General features: G+C 34.0%; 1 protein-coding gene across 11 annotated transcripts in view; it reads left to right on the top strand.

Annotated features, from left to right (window-relative positions):
• Positions 1-26,167, top strand: part of INPP4A (inositol polyphosphate-4-phosphatase type I A) — a 189,388-nt gene extending 163,221 nt beyond the window's left edge. For 7 of the 11 annotated variants that reach the window (XM_051984677.1, XM_051984676.1, XM_051984673.1 and 4 more), the window contains 4 exons: positions 1,320-1,417; positions 3,712-3,824; positions 9,076-9,230; positions 15,744-18,673. In XM_051984677.1, coding sequence (XP_051840637.1) covers positions 1,320-1,417; positions 3,712-3,824; positions 9,076-9,230; positions 15,744-15,924 — 547 coding nt within the window. In that variant the 3' untranslated portion in view covers positions 15,925-18,673. Of the gene's footprint in view, positions 1-1,319; positions 1,418-3,711; positions 3,825-9,075; positions 9,231-15,743; positions 18,674-23,074 lie in introns of those variants that run through there. The other 4 variants (XM_051984683.1, XM_051984679.1, XM_051984678.1 and 1 more) reach the window with 1 other exon arrangement.
• Positions 26,168-27,428: the final 1,261 nt, after the last annotated feature.

Here is a 27,428-nt window from a genome sequence, read left to right as displayed (position 1 = left end):
TCTGAGCTCTTAGTATTTTCCTTGTCAGACATATGAAAGAAACCCAGCCATATTTTTGTGGAGTTTGAGGCAGTGATCAAACAGCACATAAGAATTCATGCCATGTTCAAATGCAAAAGCGACAGAACAAAATCAGAAAATCTAGCTATGTCATCTCCCTCTCATCTACCTGAAAGTAGCAGAATGATTATGAGGCCATTATAAAAGAAGGCAGGGATGATTCTTCTTCCATTCTCTTCCTCATATCCTCCCCCTCAAAGCCACTATATATATATACCTTTAGAAAGGTTTTATATATATATATATATATATATATATAACCTTTCTAAAAATCTAAAATACCCATTTGGAAATAAGGGGAAAAAATTAAAATTTCTCCATTTCTGGAGTTCCTTTGATAGTGTTTATTATAGTGTCTTAATCTTATTTCTTTGCACTCAGAAATTATTGATTTGGGCCAACTATGTTTACAGTAATACTGTACTAATCTCTGTAGTGTTTGTAAGATGAATAACATGGTCTCTGCCTTCAAGGAGCTTAGTAATACTATACTTCAAAGTACTTGGTAGATACATATTTATAAAAGAATATGCTCTTTAAATTGCAAGGGAGATAATGGCTTTCAGATTTAAAGTACTTATACGAAGGCATCAATTCAAATCCAGCCTTAGCTATGTACTAGCTGTGTGACCTTGGTAAATAACTTCATGCCCTTTACTTCAGTTTTCTCATCTGAAAAATGAGCTGGAGAAGGAAATGGCAAGCCATTCCAGTATCTTTGCCATGAAAATGTCAAATGCGGTCACAGAGTCAGATATGACTGAAATGACTCAACAGTAATTCCCATATACTTCCCTGAGAACCCTATTAGATAGTTAAAAGTTTGATGATTATTTTATGGAAAATGGAAAGAATAAAACAATTTCATCAGCATACCTACTAATCAGAAAATATTTTATTTCTACAAAATAGTAGGGTCCTTTATCTCCAAGCTTAGAGAGACTGTATCGTTGATATTTATAGCATGGTGAATATGATATAGAATGATAGAAATATGTCAGATGATGTATAACATTAATAATAATATTTCCTTTCCATAAGTGTGTCCTTCCCAGGACCACTATATGTACTCATAAAATTACAGGGCTTAAAAAAAAATCATTACCATGGGAGAAAAAGGATATCCTTCTGTTCCGAGGAAGAAGGTTATAAAATGTTAGGTTCACATGAAACCACATTATATTAATAAAGAAACATCAGATGTGAAGAGAAAAGCAGTACTAATAGACTAAATTATATTTCCTTTCTAACCTTCAAAGGTTTGGAGACACATCTTTGCAAGAAATTATTAATGTGGAGAGTTTGGTGAGATTAAATTCTTACTTTGAGCAGTTTAAGGAAGTTTTACCTGATGATTGTGAGTATATTCTTATTTATTCTAGATATTACTTCATGCTTCTTTCCCTAAGCCCTTTAAATGTATAAGTTCTTTGTTTGGAATTATGGCAAAATGAAAAAAAATATATTTTTCTGTATGTCTTTTAAATGTTTTTGTGAAACCGGATGATTTTTGTGAATTTCACCCTAGAAACTACAAATTGTTTTTCCACTGGGATCATGATACAGTTTAATGCAATAAATACTAAGTGTCTATCACTTAGGTTTTTCCCTTTTTTCTTGTTCTTATAGTCATCACATCACTACCAGATATGTTTTTCTAAAATAGCTTTTTCATGTTTAATAACCTAGAATTTTAATAAACTAATTTAATTAGCTAACAAGGCACCCTGACTCTTGTGTTCTAGTTTGCAAAGCCTTTCTTAATCTGTACCTAACCTCTACTTGTAGATTTCCCATTAATAAAATGTTCTCTTTTATTTCTTCTATTCAAATACTACCTAATTCATGTATTAATATTACTCTCAGGAAGTCTTCCCTCACTTCAGCCACCATTGAGCTAATCTCCTTTGACATTAATCTGTTCTACTCTCTTTATCTTGTTTAATTCATTTCTTATGTATGTTCTAGGTTTTTGTTTTTTTTTCTGAGTAAAGTATTTGTTCCTTGTGACCTGGAACCAGTTCCTTTTCCTTTCATATTCTATATAGAGCTTAGTAAAGTACTTAGCACAGTGTAGATGCTCAAAGAGTATTCATTGCTTGAAGAATTGTTTAGAAACAAGACTTATACTCATCTGTCTATGTTATTTTGGGTCCAGCAGTTTGAAACTATTGCTACACAGATATTTTCCATGGGCAGTGGAAATGTCCTTGCTGTTGCCTGAGATTCCAAGGGTTTGGTAAATGTTAAACAAATGAAAAATGCCATGTTTTTATTTGATATTTCTCAGTGTTACAAGCAAGAAGGTTATTTAAAGCAATATTTGGCTCCATCATTCAAATTCTATTTCTCATCTGAAGCTCTGGTAAGAAGGCTTAATGGAAGTTTGAAAAGTAGCCAATAGAATATGTATTCCTCTTGAATTTAATGGATCTCTGAAGTCTCATTGGTCAGGGAAGATACTCAGTGAGAGTAATCTATAAGATTGAAAGGATTAGGACTCTTGGACTAAATTATATATGACTCTGATTAATCACTTTTTTGAGCATCTCTCATATGTCAACATGGTATTTAGGGTTGTAGAGGAATACTAAGGAAGAATAAGACATAGCCTCATCTTCATGAAACTCATAGTTTTTATTAAACAATTTAGAAGAGGGTCATAAGGTGATACAAAAAAGAATATAAATGCATTAGGAGTTCAGAGAAGGGATAATTGAAGTTAATTTGTTTATTTTCTTCCAGATTTTAATTGACATTTAATTGACAAATTTAATTTAATTGATATGCTTGACTATTAGGGGAGGAAGTTAGTCATTGAAAACCCTATAGTACAGGTATGAACAGTCTTTCCTTGAAGTTCATCAGGGTTTTCCTTATATCCTAAGATGGAATAATCTGACTGATCTGTAAAACTTCAGCTATGCCAGAAAGGATGAGCTCTTTGAAATGCAGAAGCATAGAGAGACTGCAGATTAATTGTGGAAACAGAAGACATTAGATCAGAATAGGAAATAGATTTTCATTCTGAATTTAAATCATCCAGAAAATATGAAGTGATTCCTTTAGGTATACTGCTAGCTAGAAAAAGATGATGTGACTGGCTGGTGAGCTTGAAAATTGAAATAGCATTTAAAAAAACTACTAGAAGATCACATAGCATTCCTGAGTTCATCCCTGGTTTGCACCTGGAGCCTCCATCCTTAAATTTATCTTTTCTCCCACTTATTAAAACTTGTATTTGCAACAATCAAATACAGCTTCCTCCTATCTCTTTCTAAGTATTATTGCTTACTGTATTGTCTTATAGGCCATTCCTGAAGCCAGGCCACATCCCTAAAATGAGATCACTTCAAGATGAAAACAATGTAACTACAGCATTAAAAAAAAAGAATTTACTCTGAGAAATTTTGTTTCTATATATTTTCAATTAAATAAAGATATTTTGTTCTTTTATCCTCATTGCATTTTTTACCTTCATCATTATTTCCCTTCTCAGAGAACACTATGATACAAAACAATGAGACTTTTGTTGAGATCAGATTTTCTGGCAAAGTACAGTCTGTGTTCAGATGGTATATTTGAGGGGAGAGGGATGTAGAGTGAGTGGATGCAGTCATTAACTGTGTAGATTTGTTCTTTCTTTTTCAGGTCTACCTCGATCTCGTAGTCAAACGTGCCTGCCTGAGCTGTTGCGGTTTCTGGGACAGAATGTACATGCCAGGAAGAATAAGAATGTTGACATTCTCTGGCAAGCTGCTGAGGTATTGATTGGTTGGGGAAGAGGACTCGGTACTTCATCTGTTTTAAAAATAAGGCCGAATGCCCAACAGTGTTTCCCAAAGTGCTGGAAAAATATTCTGAATTATTTCCTTATTTGATGAAATCAGGGCTGTGAGAGGCCTGTCAGACTTGTGCCTTAATAGGCAGAGATAAAGTTCATATGCTGAATGATGGAAACAGAATCTATAACGATCTCCAAAGCCTGGAAAAAATGGATCTAATCTAATGAGATATGATTTAATAAAAGTAAACAAAAAGTTTTATGTTTAGATTTCCAAAAAATCAACTTTATAGGACCTATAACTAAGATATAGATAAATGTGGGAAGGGAAAAAATGAAAGGAGGGATAGTGGTCAATGAGACTACAAGCTTTGGAGTGAGGTCTGTTCAGGACACAGCATTTTAAATTAGACTTTGAGAACTTGACCAGGATGAGGGGATTAGAAATTGTGATATACAGAAACTGACTTAAGGAATTTGGAGTATTTGTCCTGGAAAAAAGACTTGAGAGTAGAGAGAAGTGAAATCTTGAATTCACATATTTGAAAGGCTTTGGTATGGGAAAGGAAGTAAGTCATTTAAACCTTTTGAGTCTCAATTTCCTCATGTCTTAACATGAGCATAACTATATTTGTATAACCCACCTTATAGGGTTGATAGAAAGAAAGCCTTGAGAAATTATTAAAAAGGACTATTTAAACGTGAGCTGTTATCATTGTTTGGAGGCAGTTAAATGGCACAGTGGAAAGAGCACTGGATTTGGACTCAGGAAGACAAGCTTGAATCCTGCTTCTTATATTTATTTACTAGCTATGGAACCTTGAATAAATTAGTTAACTTATCTCTGTCTCAGTTTTTTCCTCTGTAAAAATGGGGAAAATAACACCTACTTCACAAAATTGTTGTAAGGACAAAATAAAAATACTTATGTAGCTAACTAACATTATTATTAGGGCAGTAGATAGAGTGCTGATAGAGTTAGGAAACTTCATCTTCCTGAATTAAAATCTGGCTTCAGACACTTAAAAGCTTTGTCACCCTAGGCGCAAGTCATTTTACTGTTTGCCTCAGTTTCTTTATCTATAAAATAAGCTGAAGAAAGACATGGCAGACCACTGCAGTATTTTTGCCCAAAAAAATCCAAATGGGATCAGGAAGAATTGGATAATGATGCAGCTGAACACCATTGTTCTCAGAAGATAAAACTGGTTGCAGTGGGTAAAAAGTTCCAGAGGGGCAGATTTATTCTTCATATAAAGGAATAATTTCCTTACAGTTGAATTATTGAAAATTAATATGGGCTGCTTTGGGACATAATGGATCCCCCATCAGTGAAGATGTGTAAGTGGAGACTAGCCAGTCACTTGTCTAAGAAAGCTGGAGAGGGGATTCTTCTTTAGATACTGCTAGGACTTCCAGTTTTGAGATTTTTGTGGAAAGGAATGACAGATACAAGAGACAGTTGTCACCTTTAACAGAGCACTCTAGGTATTTTTGAAACTAATTGCCTGAGTTTTTTTTTTTTTTTTTAACAATTTCAGTGAGAAATCTTTCTAATTCTTCTAAACAGTCAGCTGAAATTAATATCCTTATCGCACATCTCAATTCTGATTTCCATTTAGAATTATCTTCATTCCAAATATTTTCTTTTTCCCCTTATTATGGGTAGTCATTCTGTTATTTAGAGATGGAAAAGTTCTTTCATAGTTAGAATCACCAGAAGCAGGACAACACTGAGCATTGACATCTTGGAACTGGTACATTCCTGCAGAAGTGGAAACATTGACAATAGGGATTGTTTTTGGCTGCTTATTGTAAACAAAGCAGGACCCAGCAGAGGGCAGCAGATGTCTCTATTGATGGAAGGAGGTTAAGCAGGTGTGAATAGGGGAGTGGGGAAGGGAGGTGGGGGGAGGCAATTGATCTCAAGATGACCCGGAGGTCAGCACAGTATCATTGATTTTAGACGTCAGCCTCATTTTCCTAAGAAGAAAATGATGCCTCCTAGGGATTGAGTTGTCCAATGTCACACAGGGGAGCAGTGTGAACATCTTTTTCTTCCTTTCTCCTTCCCTCCCTCCCTCCCTCACTCCCTCACTCCCTCCTTCCCTCCCTCTTTCCTTCCCTCACTCCCTTCCTCCTTCCTTCCCTTCCTTACTCCCTCCCTTCCTCCCTTCCTCCCTCCCTCTCTTCTTCCCCCCTTTCTTTTTTCCCTCCCTCCCTTCCTTCTTTTTCCCTTCTTCCCTCCCTCCCTCCTTCTTCCCCCCTCCTTCCCTTCTTCCTTCCTTCCTGCCTCCCTCCCTCCCTTCTTCCTCCCTTCCTCCCTCCCTCCCTCCCTCTCTCCCTTCTTCCTCCCTTCTTCCCTCCCTCCCTCCCTCCTTTTTTTCCTCCCTTCCTCCCTCCCTCCCTGAAATCTCGTGGCTTCAGATCCAGCTGTTTTGCCATTGCATCACACTGCCTCCCCAGTTAACTCTGTGGATTAAGAATGAGAATAGAATTATTCTCAAGATCCTGCAGAACAAGTTGAGACTACAAGTATTAGAGCTGAACAAAAATAAAAAGAGCAAAATTAAAAAAAAAAAAAAAAAAAAAGATGAAGTCTGTGTCCAAAACTCTGAAACTAAATGAAAGAATCTGGTTAGAGAAAGCTTCTTACATGAATTGTCTGTTGGAATTTGTGGACTTCTTTCTCTCTGGGAAGGCTGTCTTTAAAAAAATTCTTTAAAAGTATCTTTAAAGACCTAATACTCAGGAACCCTGATTGTTAATATTGTAGAGTTTTGGAAAGGACTTCATCCTCATTCCCCTTTACTTTACTACTCCACATAGTGCCTCTAAGCAGAGATTCTTTTTTTTTTTTAAATATTTTTATTTTTCCCCAGTTTATATTTAAAACAATTTTTTATGTTTGTGTTTAAAATATTTCCTCCTGAGTTTTCTCCCTTATTCCCAGCCCCAGCCCCTAAATAAATCACATGTGAAGTGATGCTAAACATTTTCTTTTTTCCCTTTTTAAAAAATTTCTAAAAGATTTATTATGTTTATGGTACATATTCAAAAAGATATAAGGAAAAACAAGATACATATATGCTAGTAATAGCAATTGACATGTAAGTAGTTCTTTTGTAGTTTATGATTTTGTGGTGTTACGAAATAGCTTCCTTCACAAACATATAAAACATTTTAAAGACAATTCTTAGAAATAGATACCATTATCTACAATTTCAAGGTAAGAAAATTGAGTCTTAAGGTGATCAAATGACCAACCCAAGAATGCATTTCTTTTTTTCTGTTTAAATTTATTTATTTAATATTTTCCCCAGTTACATTCAAAACAATTTTTACATGTTTTTAAGATTTTTTGCATTTTAGATTCTTTCCCTTATCCCTACCCACAAGTAGAAACCACATATGAAATTATACAAAATATTTCCAAAGTAGTCAAGTTGTGAAAGAAAACATAGGTCTCTTATTCTAATTAAAATTAAAAACACTAAGAAAAATTAAGTTTAAAATATAGAGAGAGTAATAAAGAATGCTTTGATTTATATTCACACTCGATCAGTCTTTCTCTGGATATGGATAAGATTTTTCATCATCAGTCCTTCAAAGTAAGTGTGATTATTTTCAGCCATAGCAACTCACAGAGGTAGATATCAGGGAAGCATTTTGTCTTGTATCAGTGGATTATTGATTATTATTATGGATTATTACTTATTTGTGTCATGGTGAGTAGGGAAAAAAATTGTTCACTTGTAAAGTAGAATGGGGGAAAAAAGGAGATGCTACAGAGAAAAGAGCTATGGATTTGGAGTCAAGAGACTTTTCCTACTTCTTATAGCTTTGGTTACTCATCTATAAAATAAAGGAATTATTGCTTAATCTATGATCTTAGTAATCTTTAAACTTTTTTTCTTTTGTCTCTTATTTGTTCCTAATTAGGTTGATTTTTGTAGCCTTTGGAAGCAGAATATTTTTTGTTGTAACAAATGTTTTCCATGCATTTATTTTCTATTTTGTTTTTAATACATTTTTATTTTTCCAAATACATGCAAAGATAGTTTTCAACATTCATGTCTATAAAACCTTGTGTTCCAAATTTTTCTCCCTTCCTCCTCCTCACCCCTTCCCATACTCAAAAAACAATCCAATATAGGTTAAATGTGTGTAATTCTTCTAAACATATTTCCATATTGGTGATGCTGCACAAGAAAAATCAGATCAAAAGATGAAAAAAGAAAAAAAAAACTATGAAGAAAAAAAAACAAAGCAAACAAAAAGGGAAAATGCCATCCTTTGATCCACATTCAGTCTCCATAGTTCTCTCCCTTAATACAGATGGCACTTTCCCTCATAAGTCTATTGAAATTGTTGAAAAGAGCCTCATTCATCACAGTTGATCATCAAATAATCTTATTGTTTCTTTGTATAATATTCTCTTGGTTTTATTCACTTTACTTAGCATCAGTTCATGCTAACTTTTCCAGGCTCTTTTTTAAAGCCTGCTCTTCATCTCTTATAGAACAATAATATTCCATTACATATATATATATGTCATAATTTATTGAAATGTTCCCCAACTGATGGGCATCTACTCAATTTCCAGTTGCTTGCCACTACAAAAAGGACTGTTACAAACATTTTTGCACTTATGGATCTTTTTTCCTTTTTTATGATCTCTTTGGGATACAAGACACAATAGAGACATTGCTGGATCAAAGGATCATAGTTTGATAGCTCTTTGGGCATAATTCCAAATTGCTCTCCAAAATGGTTGGATCAGTTCACAATTCCACCAACAATGTATCAGTGTCCCAATTTTCCCACATCCCCAACATTCGTCATTATCTTTTCCTATCATCAGCCAATCTGAGAGGTGTGAAATGGTGCTTCAGAATTGTCTTAATTTGCATTTCTCCAATCACCAGTGATTTAGAGCATGTTTTCACGACTAGAAATGATCGATTTCATTGTCTAAAAATTGTCCATATCTTTTCACCATTTATCAATTGTGTAATGGCTTGTATTCTTATAAATTTGAATTCATTATATATTTTAGAATGATGTTTTTATCATAAACAATGGATATAAATTTTTTCCCCAGCTTTTTGCTTCCTTTCTATTATTGATTGCATTGGGTTTTTTTGTACAAAACCTTTTTTAATTTAATGTAATCAAAATTATCCATTTTTATGTATTTACTTTTTAAAGACCCATCTTTTTGTTGCTAGGTGTGCCGAAGACTCAATGGTGTCCGATTTACCAGCTGCAAGAGTGCCAAGGACAGAACAGCTATGTCAGTGACCCTGGAGCAATGTCTGATCCTTCAGCATGAACATGGAATGGCTCCCCAGGTCTTCACACAGGCTCTGGATTGCATGAGGAGGTTAGTCTCAGAGTTGCTCTCTGATCCTTTACTCCTAATTCAGGATCCGTGTAAACTGCAGATAAGTGGTTGTCTTTTTATAAGCCTATTGTTGCTTTTTAGAAAAGGAATTGTATTTGGGTTTTTTGCTTTTTAAAAATAAAGACTTTTTGGTATAGGTTTTCTGAATAGTCTCAGAAAATCTCAGTTCTGTTAATTTCAACTAGTCATCACACAATACTTTTCTCAAATACAATATACTTATCTCTAGAGCAGAGGTATTAATCAGTAAATATTTATTACCTACCTACTACGTGCCAGGAACTATCTTAAGCATTGTTCCTGTCCCTACTCTTGCTTCCCTGGCCTGAGTGTTAGCCAAAACAGATTAAAATAATATTGATAAATATTTAATAAAATAGAAATACAGTAGAATATAGAGTGTTAATATGTGGCTTCTAAATTAGTGAGAGGCCCATAGGAATCCTTATATACAGTGTGTTTGTGCATGCAGAGAGTGTGTGTGTGTGTGTGTGTGTGTGTGTGTGTGTGTGTGTGTGACATCAGTGCTTTAGAATGGTGGAAAGGACCCTGGATTTGCCTCTGCCATTTACTTACTTATTTGCATGCCATTGAATTAATCACTTAATTTCTCATGGCCTCAGTTTCCTCATCTGTAAAATGAGGAAGTTGGACTATTCCAAAGTATTTCCAACTCTAGATAATTTGATTCTATGAAATCATACACTTGATATTACCAAGTCTGGACAAAGATTTCCTGTTATCTGGTCCCCAAATAATAAAGTCCTAAAGTCTTAATTTACAGAATTGTACTTCAAATTTTTGCCTTAGGCAGTAAAATGAAGACAAGAGGATGGTTAGAAAGGACCTAAAATACTGTGACATTCTCAACCAGCTTCCCCCTTTGAAAGTGGTGTGACATGTGGGATTTTCTCCCCTGCCTTGCAGGCTTTGATGGGAGGGGTGGCTTTGGGATTGTGAGGGTACCTTGTCTCTCCTGGGCAGGGCTTTATGGTCTTATGAAGGCTCCACATCTGCAGGTTGCATTGGTCTGCTATGCTTCCCCTCCTTAGCAGTTGGACACAATTTGCTTTTACGAGCAAAGTGTCAGAATGAATGTTTCCTAACAGCAATCCAACTCCATCACAACCTGTCAGTGTGCTCTTGTCACATCAACTTAACAATGTTCTGTATTCTGAAGCAGCAGATGTGTTTGCCAAATGAAATACTGTATTTTAATCAGATCTGTTTACTGTTGTTCAATGCCTTGTTTCAAGCACTGCTGGAAAGCTCCTTATTTCACATACCAAAAGAAAGGATAAGAAATGCAGTTTTTAGTCTTTATTCAATGTAGTTCAACAATGCTGTTGAGTCCTGTTTTCAACATTCACTCCTATTGAATGTACTGTATTGTTTGTCTTCTCACCAAATTCTCTAAAGTGTCCAATTCTCTTATCCTTTCTGTATGTTTCTGCTATTTGACCCTTTCACAATATTCAGATGCATAAAAAACAATGTATGAGCTGCCGCCGCTTAATACTAGTCCCTTTTCTTCATTATTTTACTCTTAAGATGAATTGGAATGGAATTTATGTTAGTCTTCTTTTGTTCTTTTACCCTTTTTTTTCCCCTGTACCTGCCCCTCCTTCTCTCTCTGTGTCTCTGGGTCTCTCTCTCCTCTCTCCCCCAGTTCTTTCTTGTCCCTCCCTCCCCCTCCCCTTTTACTCTTTTTTCTTTCTTTCCTCTGAGTATTTCCTTTAGGGATTGAATCCTTATTCAGAGATAAGGGACCTGGAAGGAAAGGTTTAGAGAAAGTATAAATGACATATAACAAGCACAAGTTTGTTTTTCCCCCCATAATTCTACTCTACCTAATTCAAGCTACTTGAAATTGCAGTGATATGGCTAACAAAAAGTGGCCTATGCACATAAGCATTACATTATTTCAGTGGCAGATACCTTTAAGCAAGCAAAATTAGTTCCTTCTGACCCCTTATTTAGACCAAAACTCACAGAGCATCTTATCTTGAGAATGAGCCCTTAAAGAGTTACCTCTGTCTTCTTAATATGTGTTCATTGCCCTATCTGGAGGTCGGCCCATTTTCTAAATGTTCCAGATTCAGCCATAAGATCAAGGTAGAAACAGATTCACAATAAAAGGCATTTTAATCCACACAAAGCCTCTCATACCTTTTCCCAGCACTGGGCATTTTTGGTAAGAGCTGACCTACAGTCTTTATACACTGAAGAATCAAGACTATGGGTTAAGTCTCTAGCCCAAATATAAATTATATAAAAGTCTGTTTTTTTTTAAAATCAGTTCCTGGAGCACTTAAGAGTTTTGTCCCCATTTAATTAACTAGGATGATGACCAAGTACTTGGAGTGCAAGTACTGCTATTATTAATCTGTTTATATAAAGAGCTGATATTGGATCAGCTGGAGTGCCATGGAGGATAGATGGTATGGTAGCAAAGATATTTAGTTGCCTTCAGCTACTTAGAATCCAATAAATTCAATAAACAGATTCCTAAGGGTAGGAATGAAGTCTGGTATGAAGGGACTATTTGAATGAGAGTACACATTCTGCATATTTTAAAGAAAAATTAGATCATTGCACTCTATTTATCTATACTAGTAATTTTTTATTTATTTTAGATTGTGAGGGAACTACCCAAAAAAAGTTTAGATAAAATTTATATGATTCTATTTTAAATCTCTATCTGGTTAATCTTTGACTTTGGGCAATAGACCAGGCTTTGAATGAATTACATTATTGATAGAACAATCAGTAAGTCAAATCTGTCGGGATCCTGAAGGAATTCTGTTAAAATATCAATTTAGATAAGCAGTCAACAAGCAGTGGTTTTATGAAAAATGCTTCTTTTGAGAGAAAATATAAAGATAGTTCCAATATACTACTCTGAGCCCCTCAGGCAAATCAGAGTGTACTTTAGTTCCAATATACTACTCTGAGCCCCTCAGACAAATCAGAGTGTACTTTTTTTTCACCTGCCCACACCTACATACATACACGCACATGCACACACACACCTATATAGACACACATACATTGTATCTTTTGTCTCACTATAAATTTCTTAAGAATTAAAGGTTTCCAAAATTTACTTTAAAAAATAGTTTCACTTTGTCCTCAGTGATATGTTAAATTAAAGGATTTTCTTTTTAAAAAGGAAACCTCTATTCACATCTTCATGTCCATTCTGTTATGGTTATGGCATCTTTTGCTAATAGTTAACACTTCAGCACTATGAGATTAAGTGACTTAAAATTATATGTGATTTCAACTCCAGGATTCAAACTCATGTGGTTAGAATTCTTGTTATGAAAAAGTCTCTATAAAAAAGATTCCTGTTTTAGGATTTTAATTAGACAACTTCTGAAGTTTCTTCCTGCTCTGAAATTCTATGAATGTTCCACTTTGCACAGCTATTTAGTGGATTGAGTGACCTCCTTAAAAATCATCCAAATCTATCTGCTAAGTCAGGCATGAGCTGAGATGGAGAGATGCCATGGGTCTGTCCATAGTTTCCTAGCTTCAGTAGAGGCTAGAGAAGAAATAAAATTTTTTCTTCCACAACCTATAGCCCCTGGAAGACTCATTTTCATTGATGTCACCAGTTTGATCTAATTTAGAGGTTATGTGTTGTATGTGTGTATATATACATGTTATTACATATTATTTAATATTACATATGTGTATATACACACATATACATAGTTTGGATTTATCTTTTGCGTCTTGCAGGTGTTTCAGGTTGAGAGAAGCAAAAAAAAAAAAAAATCTTCCTTAATGAATTAAGGTTTTTTGCATAGACCCCTAACAATTAAGTCTTCCTTAATGAATTAAGGTTTTTTACATAGACACCTAAAAATTCAAAGTGATTCAGAATAGAAATGGGCTATTTTAAGAAGTTTCCTATAAATTCCTATAGATTTCCTATCATTGATGGTTTTAAGTGTTGACAGATGGTCAATCATCAAGAATATTTTAGAGGATATAAATATTTGTTCAAATAGGTTCTTAGATCTCCAAAATCCCTTTCAAATCTGAATCTGAGATCTTTCTATATTATATACTAGAGTAAAGGTGTTAAATTATGCAGTCCACAGCCCAAATGTTCTTGGAAACATATTAAAATGTACTTGGAAAACATTAAACAAAATAAATAAAAATAGAGTAAAATATAGATAACATTACTTTGTAAAACTAAGCCAATATGCCATTTGCAAGGATCCTTATGGTTGGATTAGTGTCCCCTCCTCCCCTTCAAAGTTGGTCTTTTAAAAAATTTTTAACATCTTTATTTTGAGCTCCAAATTCTGTCCCTCTGCCTTCTACCTTTTACATCCCTCAAACAGTAAATAATCAGATATAGATGAGCAATTATGAAAAACATTTACAGTTAGTCATTTTGTACAAAAAGTCTTGAATAAAAGAAAAAAAGAAAGAAAATGAAAAATAAGTCTGTATTCAGACAATAGACACCATTGCTGCAGAGACCTTTAAAAATTAAGAAGCAGAACTGGGTAGAAGCTGGAACTAATATAGTTTTCACAAACATCTCCAAGAGTAATATGGGAGAAGTCATTGGAAGGATGAAGGTTTCAGAGTAGAGCATCTAGCAGAATTGTCATTCTTTTCCAGAGCTAGATTGCTTTAGGCTATACCAGGATAATGGAGAGAAAGCTGCCTTTCTCTTCCCAAATACTAGGTATTAATGAATTATCCAGGAAAAAGTTAACCAGAACAATTGGTCTACTATAGTCATGTGTCCTCTGGGAACCAGGACTATGGACTATCATCATGGAGGATGGAACTACACTATAACTGTCTGTGGGATACTCTGGGGCCATGGCCATCACTTACCAGTAAATTTCAGAGATATATTGGAGCAGGGCTCTATGGAACCAGGAATATAAAGGTTATATACTGATGGAACTTCATTGACATCTGTTCTGATCAACTACCTATGGGATACAAAACCTCCCTTAGATAATCTCTCTATTTGTCTTTTTTTTTTCCATCTCGAGCAACACTTAACAACAAGGTGGGGGGGGGAAGAGTACATCCTTCTCCTTCTCTATTATGGCCCCACAGTAGGTGATAGAACATCCTGAAAGCTCATATGTTGACCTATATTGTGTCCAGATCAGCAGGTTACTAACTCAGATGCCATAAAATAAGCCTTTCAGGCAAGGGTTCAAGAAGACCCATTTTGCTCAAAATGCCTCAGATATGGGTTGAAGTGCCTAAGAATGGCTTTGCCCTAAAGTTAGGAGCATTTTGGATCAGCAATACTCAGACTTGGATCTTCAAGTTCCCCAATGTGCATTGGGCTTTAAGAATTATTTTTCTCTTTGAGATAATTGTGCTAGAAACTACAGAAAGGATTTGTAAATAAGGCTTCAGATGTGCCTAACTTCAAATTTTATCTATTTGGTGTTCAAAAGATATGATGATTCAACTTAAAAGAAGTTCACAGAATTTCTGAGTCTGATGGAATCTCAGATATAATTCAGTATAACCCAGAAACTGTTAACCTTTTGTGTTTGTCCTGTTGACCCCTTTGTGAAATGAGATTTGTTAAGATATAAAATAAAATACATAGGATTACAAAGGAAACCAGTTATGTCAAAAATTTACCAAAATATTTTAAAAATAACAAATTCACAGACCCCTGATTAAGAACCCTTCATTCAACTCATACTTCCAATGTTTGGATAATTTTCATAGAATCTGAATATTGGAAGAGATGCCAGAGGTGATCTAGTACAATCTGTATGTATTTCTTTCTGGAGGATGTGTAGAGAAACTTAGCAAATGGAAAGTAGATTCATGGCCCATATACTTAACTATCACTACACACACCCATTATCCTTACCCTGAATGGTAAAAATTTATGCATTTGGTTTGATGTTTATAGCCTGTGAGATAAATTAAACCTTAGAATTAAAAACATCATCCTTTCCAGAGTTAGCTGAAGCAGCTTTAGTTAATCAAATGCACTTCCCCATGCTGAAGCATATGTGAGAGGGTCAAATGCTACAATGGTTATTCATGTTCAGGTTGCTGTTCAGAGCTCCATTTTTTGCAGCATGTATAAGCATGGCAGGACAGCATGGAATTTTGCTTGGCCAATTAAGAGACAGTGAACATGGAAAACCATTCTTATTCAACCTACATGTGTTTATTTTCAGTAGACTACAGTACTTTTTCTTATTTTTCTCTTTATTCTCTTTCTCTTTCCTATTTTTCTTGTAATTGTGCTGGTTTTGTTTTGGCCTTTTTTTTATACTTCCTTCCCATATGCCATCCTCCCTTTCTTTTATGGTTTCTTTAACATTTTTCCATCTCATTTTTTGGTTCTTCTATATTTTATACATTCATTGCATGGTTTTTTCCCCTCCTCTTCCTCTGTCTTCTTCTTCCTTTTTGTTTTCTTTCCCATTTTTCTTTTTTTCCTTCTCCCAAACTTTTTCCTTTTCACAGCATTGGAACACGGGAGGTAGTCACCCAGAAGAACCTGAGTGGCTTGGTGCCCATCCGAGATTTCAGACTAGATCCCAGCCTCCTCTACTCCATTCCTTTATTAGCTCTGAGCCCCAATTTACTGATTGTGTGGCTTTTTTTGAGCATTGCATACCTGGTGGCCAAATTCCGTTGCAAATGAAGACCAGTTAAAAAATAGTAACTAAGCTATAAAGGAAAAAAAAAGTTTTAGAATATGTATCTCCACCTTATTACTTAGCTGGACAGAAGGAATGTGTCAAAGCGTTGTCTGCCAAGAAATATATCATGCCTTACAGTTTGACATTTCTATTGTACTGAACTGTAAATACCCATCAGATTATTTTATCCAGAGGATCTGTATTGAAAACTTAAAATTGATTATTCTGCTTTCAGTGCTTGTAACATTCTTACAGTGCCCTGTTGCCTCGTAATGTAGCCGGCCTGAAGATCAGTTACGCTTACCAAATATTTCTCTTATCTTCAGATTTAAACGTATTTGTCATCTATACGCTTTGTGTTCCCTGTTTCATGTATTCCAGAGAAAGGAACTCTTGTTTGAAAAGAATTTGTATCTTTTGTATACTCTTTAAGTGTATGCTGGCCTTTCCTTTCCTTTTGAAGAGGATTGAAAAGAAAAAGAAAAATAGATGGGGTTTGTAACATGTTTGTTTAGACATGGCCTATCTAATAGGACGTATATTCTCTGCTTTTATTTCAAAGCATAGTCCCCAAGTTATAGTAGCAAACAGTTTGCAGAGCCATAACTTTTTTCTTTGTTCTTGTCTAAATTTTTCTGACTTAGCTTATCATGGAGCTATGATTATGATAGTATACTGTCCCACACCAAACATGTAAAAATCTAGTGTTACTACATATGACTTTACTATTTATTCTTTTAAACTGTTCTTTAAAATTCATCAAAGGGATTATAGAAATTTGAGCATCAGTAAGGAAAAAGTTTTCAGGATAATTCTTTATCCATAAAATAGCATCTTTTTATTAACTATTATATCTTTGATTAAACTCAGATGTCTTGTTTTCTCTTAGAAACCAAATATTAGATTCAGAAATCCAAGAAAGTTTGTCCCAGTTGATGGATTGGCTCTGAATCTGTGATAAATGCTAGCCACAGAAGTATACTCTGGTTTGATTCTGTTTTTTAAATTATTCTTAATTTTAACATATAAAATATCGTTAAAGTTAAATTGCTTATTACTTTACTAGTCACTTGTTGCAGAAGATTTATTACAACTTTGTAATGAAAGATACAGAAAAAACCACTAAGAGCAAGAAGGGAAAACTTAAATACTCAACTGAGAAAATGTTCTGTGTTTTGTTATGATGGCTTTTTAAAACCCACATCTCAGTGGTTTCCCCTCCCAAGATTACCTTATTTCCTGAATTTCCTTATTAAGACTATGCAAGGGTGTTACTCTCAGACTCTGCATATGGCTTCCTTGGGTAATCAATCAACTTGTTAAACAGCTAAGAAATGACATTTCATCAAATTGGCTCTTCATGGTTTTGAAAATTTGGAAAGAATTGAGAAAAAATTTTTTTTTAAATTTAAGACTCTCAAAATTTTCTCAAGGGCTTTTCTGATTGGATATTGTGTCAAAGTCTCAAATTTTTTATGGCTCCTATGAACAGACAGTACTGAGGGGCAAGTCAGCAAACCCAAGGATAGAAATTCTGGAAGAAATACCCCTGCTGTATATCCTAGGATTTCCTCTTTCCTTTTTAATCCCTTCTGATCCTTTCTGTTTCCTATCCTTCCAATACTACTGAAGCTATTATGTCGATAATCTTCTAATTAGAAATTATATGACTGCTCTAAAATGCTATCACACATGCAGTGCTTTGTAATCTTCAAGAATAAGTGAGATTTGAGATCTAAATATGGTCAACTCATGAGATCGGTTATATTGGAGGATGCTGTATATTTGAATTTTTTTTTTTTAACAAGAAGATGATCATTGGGTTGTTCTTTTTTTAAGTAAATAAATAGAGTAGAATGTAAGGAATGAACAAATCAAGCATCTTTCTTTGAATTTTAAATTTGAAGAAATGTAACTGAACCTGTTCTCCAGATTTTAGGCAGAATCTAAGCTGTTAGATCAACCATTCTGGATAGATTTTGTTAGAAACAGACTCCAGAAGAGTTGATGTCACATGCTCATAGTTACCTTTACTACAGACAAAAATGCTTTCTCGTGGCTAAACTAAGTCCCATATGCTATAATTGATTGCTATTTTCTGGCTAACTGCACTTTTACTCCCTCAATTGATATATATTAAGCACTTGCTATGTGCAATAAAGATTACCATATGTATGAATGTATAGGATTTTTAAAAATGTTCTGTTGTCAAAGATGACCCTATTGATAGTGTTACATACTGCTTTGGACCTGCATCATCAGTAGGCCTTAATGTTTGATTCATGAATACTGATGATAGTTCAATTGCACAATTCCCTCTATCCTCAAACCCTATTCCATTCCCCATTAATCTATCCTCTAGCCCACTGGTATAGCAAGTAAAGCTAGGGAAAATGGAAGTGGAGGTAGTTTGTCATGTGATCTTCCTAGATCCTGTACACTTCTTTGTCTCCCTAATTTTCTGGGTATACTCTCATGGAACTGGTCACCCATGTCTATGTGTGTGTGTAATGGATGAGTTTTTATGGGACCTGGGTCACAAGAGCATGAAGTTTTTCCATTTGAAACTCAGGATACAAAGCACATTTCTGAGGATCCCCTTTAAAATTTAACAATCTGATTGTAGGTCTGGGAAGGATCTCATGAGAATTATACATTATGCTACTTTCTATACAGGTGTACAGCAATGAAGCAAGAAGTTGTATTCCCTTTCTTTGAATTATTCAATAAAGTAGCTTTGATATCCCTTGATGTTAGAAAGTTCTTCCTAATGTAAATCTAAATGAGATAATGTATGTTAGGTACTTTGCAAACTTTGAGTCACTATATAAATGTCTTATTATATGTCCTTATTGTATTAGTGGAAAAGAAGACACTTAGAAACTGGAGAGAGTGATTATGGAAGAAAGTAGGAAGCTAATATTTTTACATCAGTTTTTTTACATTGTCTTTAAAAATGTATATTATATGTACATATAATATATATATATTATAATATATATATATAATGTCAGGAATGAGATTAAAGGCAATTTACTTCTCTATGTCTCAGGAGACCTAACAAGGTTCAGAAGAGAAATATTTTTTCTTCAGTAATAATATAAAATGTTTTTTTAGTCATTCTTCTTATTAAGGGAATTTTGTGTCCTTTGCCCTAATCCAAATAGAAATATTTACTCTTAATAGGTGTAACACTGTCTCTTTTCTCTAAACAATCTCCGCTTTCCCCCCAATAAAACCTCAGTTCTTCCATTGGTACATGATGCATTGTTCCGAGCTCTCTAGATGAATTCTGAGCTCCCTAAAATAATAGCTACATCTGCATAAATTAAACCAACAAGCTCCTTTAATTTGTATTTTCACTTTTAATCTTTAGTAGTTACAATTTGAAGTTTACTAACTTAAGTGAGTTGATATCTTTATGTCCTGATTTCTCCATTTGAAATGAATAAGACTCAAAAAGAGACAAAAAAAAAAAACAAAAAACAAAAAAACTCGTCTGTTTTATTGATTTAAAGAAGATCCTTTGACTTGGGACTCCATACGTTATAGGCCTTTTGGTGAGGGGAGGGAGCAGGGGATTATATTGCCTCCTACAAATTTTAACACCCTACATTAGCGCCCCCCCCCATGCATTTTTTCTAAAGGTCAAAATATCAACTACTGTGACAAAAGGGCACAATAATTAGTAGACTCATAAATTATCTTTGGTTCCAAAGATTACTGTAATTCATTTGATTCCAGCATTAAGGGATAAGTTGACTATATGATAAGATATATGAAGTTCAGACATACATCATAGAATCATAGAATTTAAAAACAACAATAATAATAGCTCACATTTATATAGTACTTTAAGGAATACATATATTATCTCACTTGATTCCCCATAATAGTCAATTGAGGTAGAAATTGTTCTTGTCCCCATTTTATAGATTAAGAAGGGACCCCAGAATCGTCCAACCCCAAACTGAAAAATGAATCCTATCTGTAACAGCTCCAGTAAGTGGTCATATAACCTTCATTTGAAAATTTTCAGGAAATTCACTATTCATTATCATAGCCCCTTCTTTTTGGAAAGCTCTTGTTGTTAGGAAATTCTTCCTAGTGAGGACTCAAAATTTGCTACTCTGTAATTTCTACCCATTGGTCCTCTTACTGTTCTCCATGAGTAAGCGCAAGTTGACTCTTTCCACATGGCAGTATTTAAGTATCTGAAGACAATAATTGGGCCTGCCTTCCTCTCCTCTCCAAGTCTAGGCCCCCAGTTCCTTTGATTTGCCCTCTTCTTAGACATCCTTCAGGACAACAGGCATTGTGCACAGCCCCGGAGTCAGAAAGACTCATTTTAACTGAGTTCAAATTCAGTCTCAAGTTATTTACCAGCTGTCTGACCCTGGGCAAATCATTTAACCTTTTCTGCCTCAGTTTCCTTATCTGTAAAATGAGCTGGAGAAGGAAATGGCAAAACCCCTCCAGGATCTTTACAAAGAAAACCCCAAATGGGGTCATGAATAATTAGCTAAAAATACAATTGAACACCATAACCACAACTACAAATAGATCTATCAGTGTTCCTTTTAAAACATGTTAATCAAAACTAATCATACTATGCCAAATGTAATGAAAGATTTGTAGTGTAGTGGCAAATTCACTTGATCTGGAGTTATAAGTATTAGATTTACTATCTGCTTTTATATGATTCTGGATAAATCACCTTAATTTTCTTTTCTTTTCTTTTTTTTTTTTTTTTTTTTTTTTTTTTTTTTTTTTTTTGGTAAAGTTTGTTGATTTAGATGATTTCTGAGTCCCTTCCAACTCTATTATCCTGTGAAGTGGTTGGGACAAAATACAACAGGACTTAAAATTATCTCCCTTAATCTTTTCTGTTCTTTTAGTAATTAGAGAAAAAATTAATATTACTACAATCTACTGCCACAATGTTAATGTATTGAATTGTAATAAAATTAAACTTTAGATTTTAATTTACATAAGAAAATATCAATTAACTAAACAAAAGAGAATTCCTAAGTTAGGAGAGGCAGTAGTTGTAACAGAACAATGCTTAGAGATAGAGGATATAATATTTAATATAAGATTTACCACTTACTTATGACCTTGAGTTAAGCCACTTGCTCTAAACTTCAGTTTCCTATTTGTAAAATGTGGGACTTAGACTAGATTATTTCAAAGATCCCTTCTTCTAAATCTATGATCTTACTAATTATTCTTCCCTGCTTAGTTGATTTGAAATTTATTTGTGGCAGTTGGTTTGGATTGTACTTCTGCATATGTTCATCAATAGACATCTTGTCTATTAAAAGAAAATTCCCCAAAATTAAAAAAGTCTAATCATAATATATAATCTGTAGCATTATGTTAAATAAAAGTATATTTTTTGTCTAGTTATGAATAAGATAGAGCAAAAAATGAGCAACTGTTTCTGGAGAATCTGTGACCATATTGTTTAAACATTCTGCTATGAAAAGTTATTTTATAATGAGGGCCTTTGGCCCCATTCAATTCAACAATTACTTGATAAGTGCAAGGCATTGATAGGAAATAAGCATATCTTAGTTATTTAAAAAGGTTAGTGATAAATAAGTAGAAAATATTAAAAAGATTTCCTGGCTTTTGAATTATGTTCTGCCAGAAATGTTTTGCATTTGGTTATTTAATACTCAACATAATAGGAGTAATATTTATATATATATTCTGAGTTTTTCTAGTTTATACCGTTGAGCTATTAACATAATCATTCTTTAAAAAAAAAAGACAAGAAAAGAAAGGAGGAAAAGGCATAATAACATTATAGAAAGAGATTTACTTTGTTTAAAATCTTTGAAGACTCCTATTTTCTTGGTAACTACAAATTTTACATATCATCAAAGGCAATTTTGTAATAAATTTGATAACTAGCTGATTTAATATCTTATTTAGAATAATCTGAAAACAAAGCTATGCTGTGCAAGAGGACAGTATGGTGGGAAATTGCATTTGTATTTTAAAGAGCTTTTACCTCTTCTTTCTATATGTGTCTACATAGGGAAAATCCCCAAGAATTCTTCACATTCTCCCTCTTTTGATAGTGAAGAATTGCTGACCTAAGACAAGGGTCCTCAAACTTTTTAAATAGGGGGCCAGTTCACTGATCCTTAGACTGTTGGAGGGCCAGACTATAGTAAAAACAAAAACTTTGTTTTGTGCGCCTTTCAATAAAGAAACTTCATAGTCCTGGGTGAGGGGGATAAACATCCTCAGCTGCCACATCTAGCCCGCGGGCCATAGTTTGAGGACCCCTGGTAAGAGATAGGACTCATCCTCAGCATCTATTAAGCCATTATGTATTACTGTGGCATCTATCCAAGAACCAGTTCTGGAGAAGTCCAAGGATAAAATCTCTGGGAAGGAGATGATATGGCTCAGGCTCTATGCTTTGCCTCCATTGGAAGTCCTTGGTGAAGGAGCCTGCCATAGTCTTATTTTTTGGAGAATCTCCACCTCTGATGGCCATGTAGACACGACTGTATAGTGCAGGAAACACTTGGATCACTTTGCACTCCAAACATGTTTCCATAGCCAAAATAGCTGACATTGATAAGAGTTGATTGCTTTTTTCCCTCCAATTGTATTATTTTGCTGCATGTCAGATTCACTGAGAGAAAAGTGTTATTTCCTATTATACATAATCAACTATGATAGTTATTCCTAAAGTAGAGGGAACAATACCATTCTTTTGAAACTTTTATTCTAAAATGAGCCATTTTAAAATTTAGCTTAGCAGAATAATCTCCAAGCTATTTCTTAGGAGACTATATTACAGCAGAGCATCAAAGTATTTTAGCCAGTGAATCCTGAAATACATGAAACCATCCTTTTAAAAAAAGAACCTGAGCTTTCTTCCTCTTAGATACACTGCTGCTTTTTGGAGATGCAAAATCAGCCCAGCCAAGCATGTGTCCATTTTTGTGTGTTTTGTAATTCCATTGTTCAAATATTTAATATTTAGAGTTGCAGATGAATCAAGCACCCATTTAAACGAATCCTTTTAATGCTATGAAAATAACCAATTCATTTCATCTTAGTTTAAGTCTTTTTTTTTTTCCTTTTTTACTGCTGTCATTTTTTTGTGCTTGTTTTTTTTTTCCCTAGTGAGGGTTGTCGACGAGAAAATACAATGAAGAATGTTGGATGTCGCAAGTATGCATTTAATTCCCTGCAGCTGAAGGCTTTCCCAAGGCATTACAGGCCTCCAGAAGGAACTTATGGAAAAGTTGAAACATAATTATAATGTGTCCTCTAATTAGCTATTACAGAATACATTGAATTCTTTATGAAGACCAGAATTTTTTTTAACATTTCACCCTAGATTCTATTGAGCATGTTATCTTATTGCATTGGAATCAGTAGGAAAGAATGTTTTGGCGCAATAGTTTATGTAGTGGTGACTGCCCCTTTAAATAGCCTTCAGTCCTGTGTGAGTTACACAAAAACCATGAAATTGTTCCTTGTATTCAACAACTAGGTACATCCAGGATGCTAAAGGACTTTTTATAAATGGCCACTTAGCTATTTCACATAGCAACCTTTTCTATTCAGTTGATTTAAAGTTGAGTTTTTCATAATATTGTACTGTAAAAAATTAGAAACACAGTTAATAATAAAGTAATTGGAACTGAGGCAACCCCATACACATTGACAGAATCAGGCAAAGTCAGCTTATAACTCCAGGAAAATAAATTTTCCCATTATGAGAGCTTTGTGAAGTTTCAAAGCCATTGGAGATTTTTCCAGGTATTTTTTATGTGATTGTACCTTATTGGAAGATGACAACTGCTTCCCATATCATGTAACTGAAATTCCCTAGTCTATTTCAATAGCTGTGTGTCTTGGCAAATCATTTTTGTAATTAATCTTGCAGATTAAAAACCAACATCAAAATATATTAGTTTTTCTTTTTTTCCTCTCATCCTTATACTCCTTACTTTTAAGCATCTTGTTAACAAATTAGGATTCTACCTTTTAAAGTTACACAAAACTTCTCTTGGACTCAACTGAAATCCCATCCATCCCCAGCCAAAAAGGAGGCATTTTTACTGCCAGATCAATATGCTGAAGTATGTTCTTAGAATTTCATGAAGCAAATGTTATCAATATTTGAATGAAGGAAGTATAAATATTTCTAAAGCTAACCTTCAAAGGCTATTCTTTTACCTCTTTATTTAATTTATTCCTTTTTTATTTTTTGAGGCATAAATAAGACCATATTTCAGTGTCTTTGAAATGCCTAGTTATCTAATTCATGGGAATTTCTAATTTATTTTTTCCTTTATGCCTGTTATGAGGTAGCCAGCAACTGTTGAATCAGTTGGGTCTGTCTCCTTCCAATCTTCAAACGGATTTTTGTTCCCTCAGAGCCTTGGGAATTGCAACATATATTCTATAATCATGGCAAAACATTTCAGAACTTCTTAAAAGCGTAAGACTTTACTTTTTCTCCTCCATATTTCAAGGCAAGTTGAAAATCAAAAGCTAAAGACCTGATCATTTATTTTCTGTAAGGAATAATGAATATGATATGCATTTCATGGAGTTTTGGGGTTTTTTTGGGAATGCTTGTGTGCGTGTGTTTCATCAGTTCTGTTAATCATGGTTGTCTTAGAGATGTTCTTTGGGTAAATTGTTCTTAAGATTATATCGAAACTTTTGGTCCATTCTTACATTACCCAAACTTGATCTGTGTAAATGTAGCTTTTTAATATAGCTAAAGAATAAAAACCATGAAAAGGTCATTGATGGATAATTACCCATGTCTAAAATTTTAGGAATTAGGTTTACTTCTGTCTTTTTTTTTCCCTCCAAAAATGGAGGAATTTAAAATATATGACTGTTTTCTATGTACTGTATGTTTATTTATATGAATAAAGGAAGTAGAATTATTCAAATATATGTTTGTATGTATGCGTGTGACACATATACATACATGCATATACAGAATTGAAAGCTGGCAGAATTGTTTGGCTCCTGCTGGCAATGAATAGTTAGTATCAAGATAGTTGCCAGTATGGAAGATGGGAGCCTTTAATATGATCTGTACTTTAGAAATACTTCTTCTTAGGAGTGTTGTTTTCAGCAGTGGTGAAGGCAAGGAAGAGAAAGTTCTCCAATTTGTGTGTGTTCTGTGATGCTATGCCCACAGCAAGGCATACAATTGTAGTGAAATCATCATTGCCAGCTACTCTCTTCCCATTTTCATGTTTAATTATATTTAAAAACAAATGAAATTACAGCAAAAGCTACTTTACCTTTTGACTCTATAGCACTCCATGATATTTTTTTGAGTGTATCATCCATATTGTGTAGTTTCAGCCTTTCCTCTGTTCTTATTATTATATTCTCTTGTCTAGTTTTTATTACATATTTTAATCATATATTTACAATGAAGAAATATTGTATGTATTATTTCAAAACTTTTTTCGTGTCTGAAGATGTTTAACATTTGAGTCTCTCATATTGTTTTATCACTCAAATAAATTACAGCCATGACAGATTTTGTACCTAACTCCCTTTTTGGAATAGTTCTCTTGAATTCTTCAGGCGTACTCGGAATTCACCAGTTGAAATGGTGGGATCTCGGCCTCCAAAGCTTGGTCATTGGAAATAATCAGGTTTCATTGCTCTGTATGAAGAACATTCTTGCTCACCATTTGTTTGTTTTTTTCACATATCACAGCATCACATGCACGTTTACAAGTTTAGTTAGTGATCATACTGAATAATAAAAATCAAGAATTTGTCATTAAAAAAAATTTTTTTAACTTTCTAGAGGAAACTTCCCATGAAGTACTTTTGAGTTGCACAAGGAAGGCTGTTTTATAGCATCTTGTAAAATGGGAGTCCTGTCTAATGTTCTTTTCAAGTATACTTTTTTTAAATGTCATGAAACTTTTGGAGGGATAAAATTGTTGCCAGGTATGTTATGTGTGTGTTCTGTGAAAGCACCCACAGCACAGTTGCCTTTTGTTTCATTTATAAATATTGTATAATATAACAGTTTGTCCCTACACAATTGTATTTGCCAAGCTTTGTGCATTGAAATATTTTTATTTATTTCTTTTGGGCAGTATTAATATAATAAATCTATGGTTACTGTTTTATATATTCTTAGATCATTCAAGCCATGTATGCTGTAAATGTGCTAGTCTTTAGAATGAAAAATATTAATAAAGAACTGACAGTACTAAATTGTGACTTTTTTCTTTAAATTCATTAGCACAAGCCCTGGGAATCAGGAAACTAGGGTTTTCTAATCCTAGCTCTGCTACTAATGTGTATAACCTCGGGTAAGTCATTCAATAACTTAAGGCCTCAACTGTAAAAATTAAATAATGTCCACCTAGTCTTTATTAAGCATCTGTTTATGTGTAGAGCATTTCCGTGGACCCCAGGGGGGGACATAAAGATTATATAAAAAAGATATCCTTCCAGTGTTCAAGGAGTTGGTCTAGTAGAATTAAAAACAAGATGTTCTTTATGGCCCCTTCTAGTCTAAGCTTCTACAATTCTAAGATTTGACTACATTAAAAGCAAGTTAAGTGTAGTTAGTTGAAAACATCTTTGGGATTGTTATTTTTTCTATAAGTTGATACTTCTGCCTTTGTCACTAAGTAAGAATTATAGAGACTTTCCTTCTTATGTCCCTTTTTGGCCTGTAAATGAGTAAATTCAGATGTTTGAGGACAGATCAATTGAACATCTTTCCAAAATACTTGTATCCACTTAGTGTTTGGGGAAAATGACATTTTACTCAGTAGTGTGTTAACAGCTTAAGATACCTGTTTCCTACTAAGAAGAAATCATCAGTGTCATGATTCCATTTGTCTTTAAAAGACAAATTTGTAATTAGTAATTTGCCTCTTATCCCATCTTTTTCTCTTCTTGATCTAGTATTTTTATACTATAATCCCTTAAGACTAGTGAATTGTTAGAGCATTTTTAAAATGACTATAAATTGTTTTGATTTCTTCATCAGAAAACTGCCTGTTCATAGCCTTTAACCATTTATCTTTTGGGGAATGATTACTGTTCTTTATAGATTTGACAGAGTTCATATTTTTAAGAGGAGATCTTTATCAGAAAAACTCAATGCAAATTTTTATTATCCTAAAACAATCTTGAGATTTCATTTTATCCCTGTCAGATTGGCTAAAATGATTGAAGGGGAAAGCAATAAAATGTTGGCAATGTGGAAAAATTTGGATACTATGTCACTTTGGTGGAACTGATCCAATCATTTTGAAAAAAAAAAGTCTGAAATTATTCCCAAAGAGTTATTAAACTACATATGCCCTGCACTGCCACTACTAAGTCTATTTCTAAATATGATTAGAGAAAAAGGAAAAGAACACATATGTTCTAAATGTTCCTAGTAGCACTCTTTATGGTGGCAAAGAACTGGAAATTGTGGAGATGCCATCATTTGGGGAATGCTGCTGAAGAAGTTGTG

Source organism: Antechinus flavipes, chromosome 3 (genome assembly GCF_016432865.1).
Source record: "Antechinus flavipes isolate AdamAnt ecotype Samford, QLD, Australia chromosome 3, AdamAnt_v2, whole genome shotgun sequence".
Lineage (NCBI taxonomy): Eukaryota > Metazoa > Chordata > Mammalia > Dasyuromorphia > Dasyuridae > Antechinus > Antechinus flavipes.
This window is presented reverse-complemented; position numbering and strand designations above follow the sequence as displayed.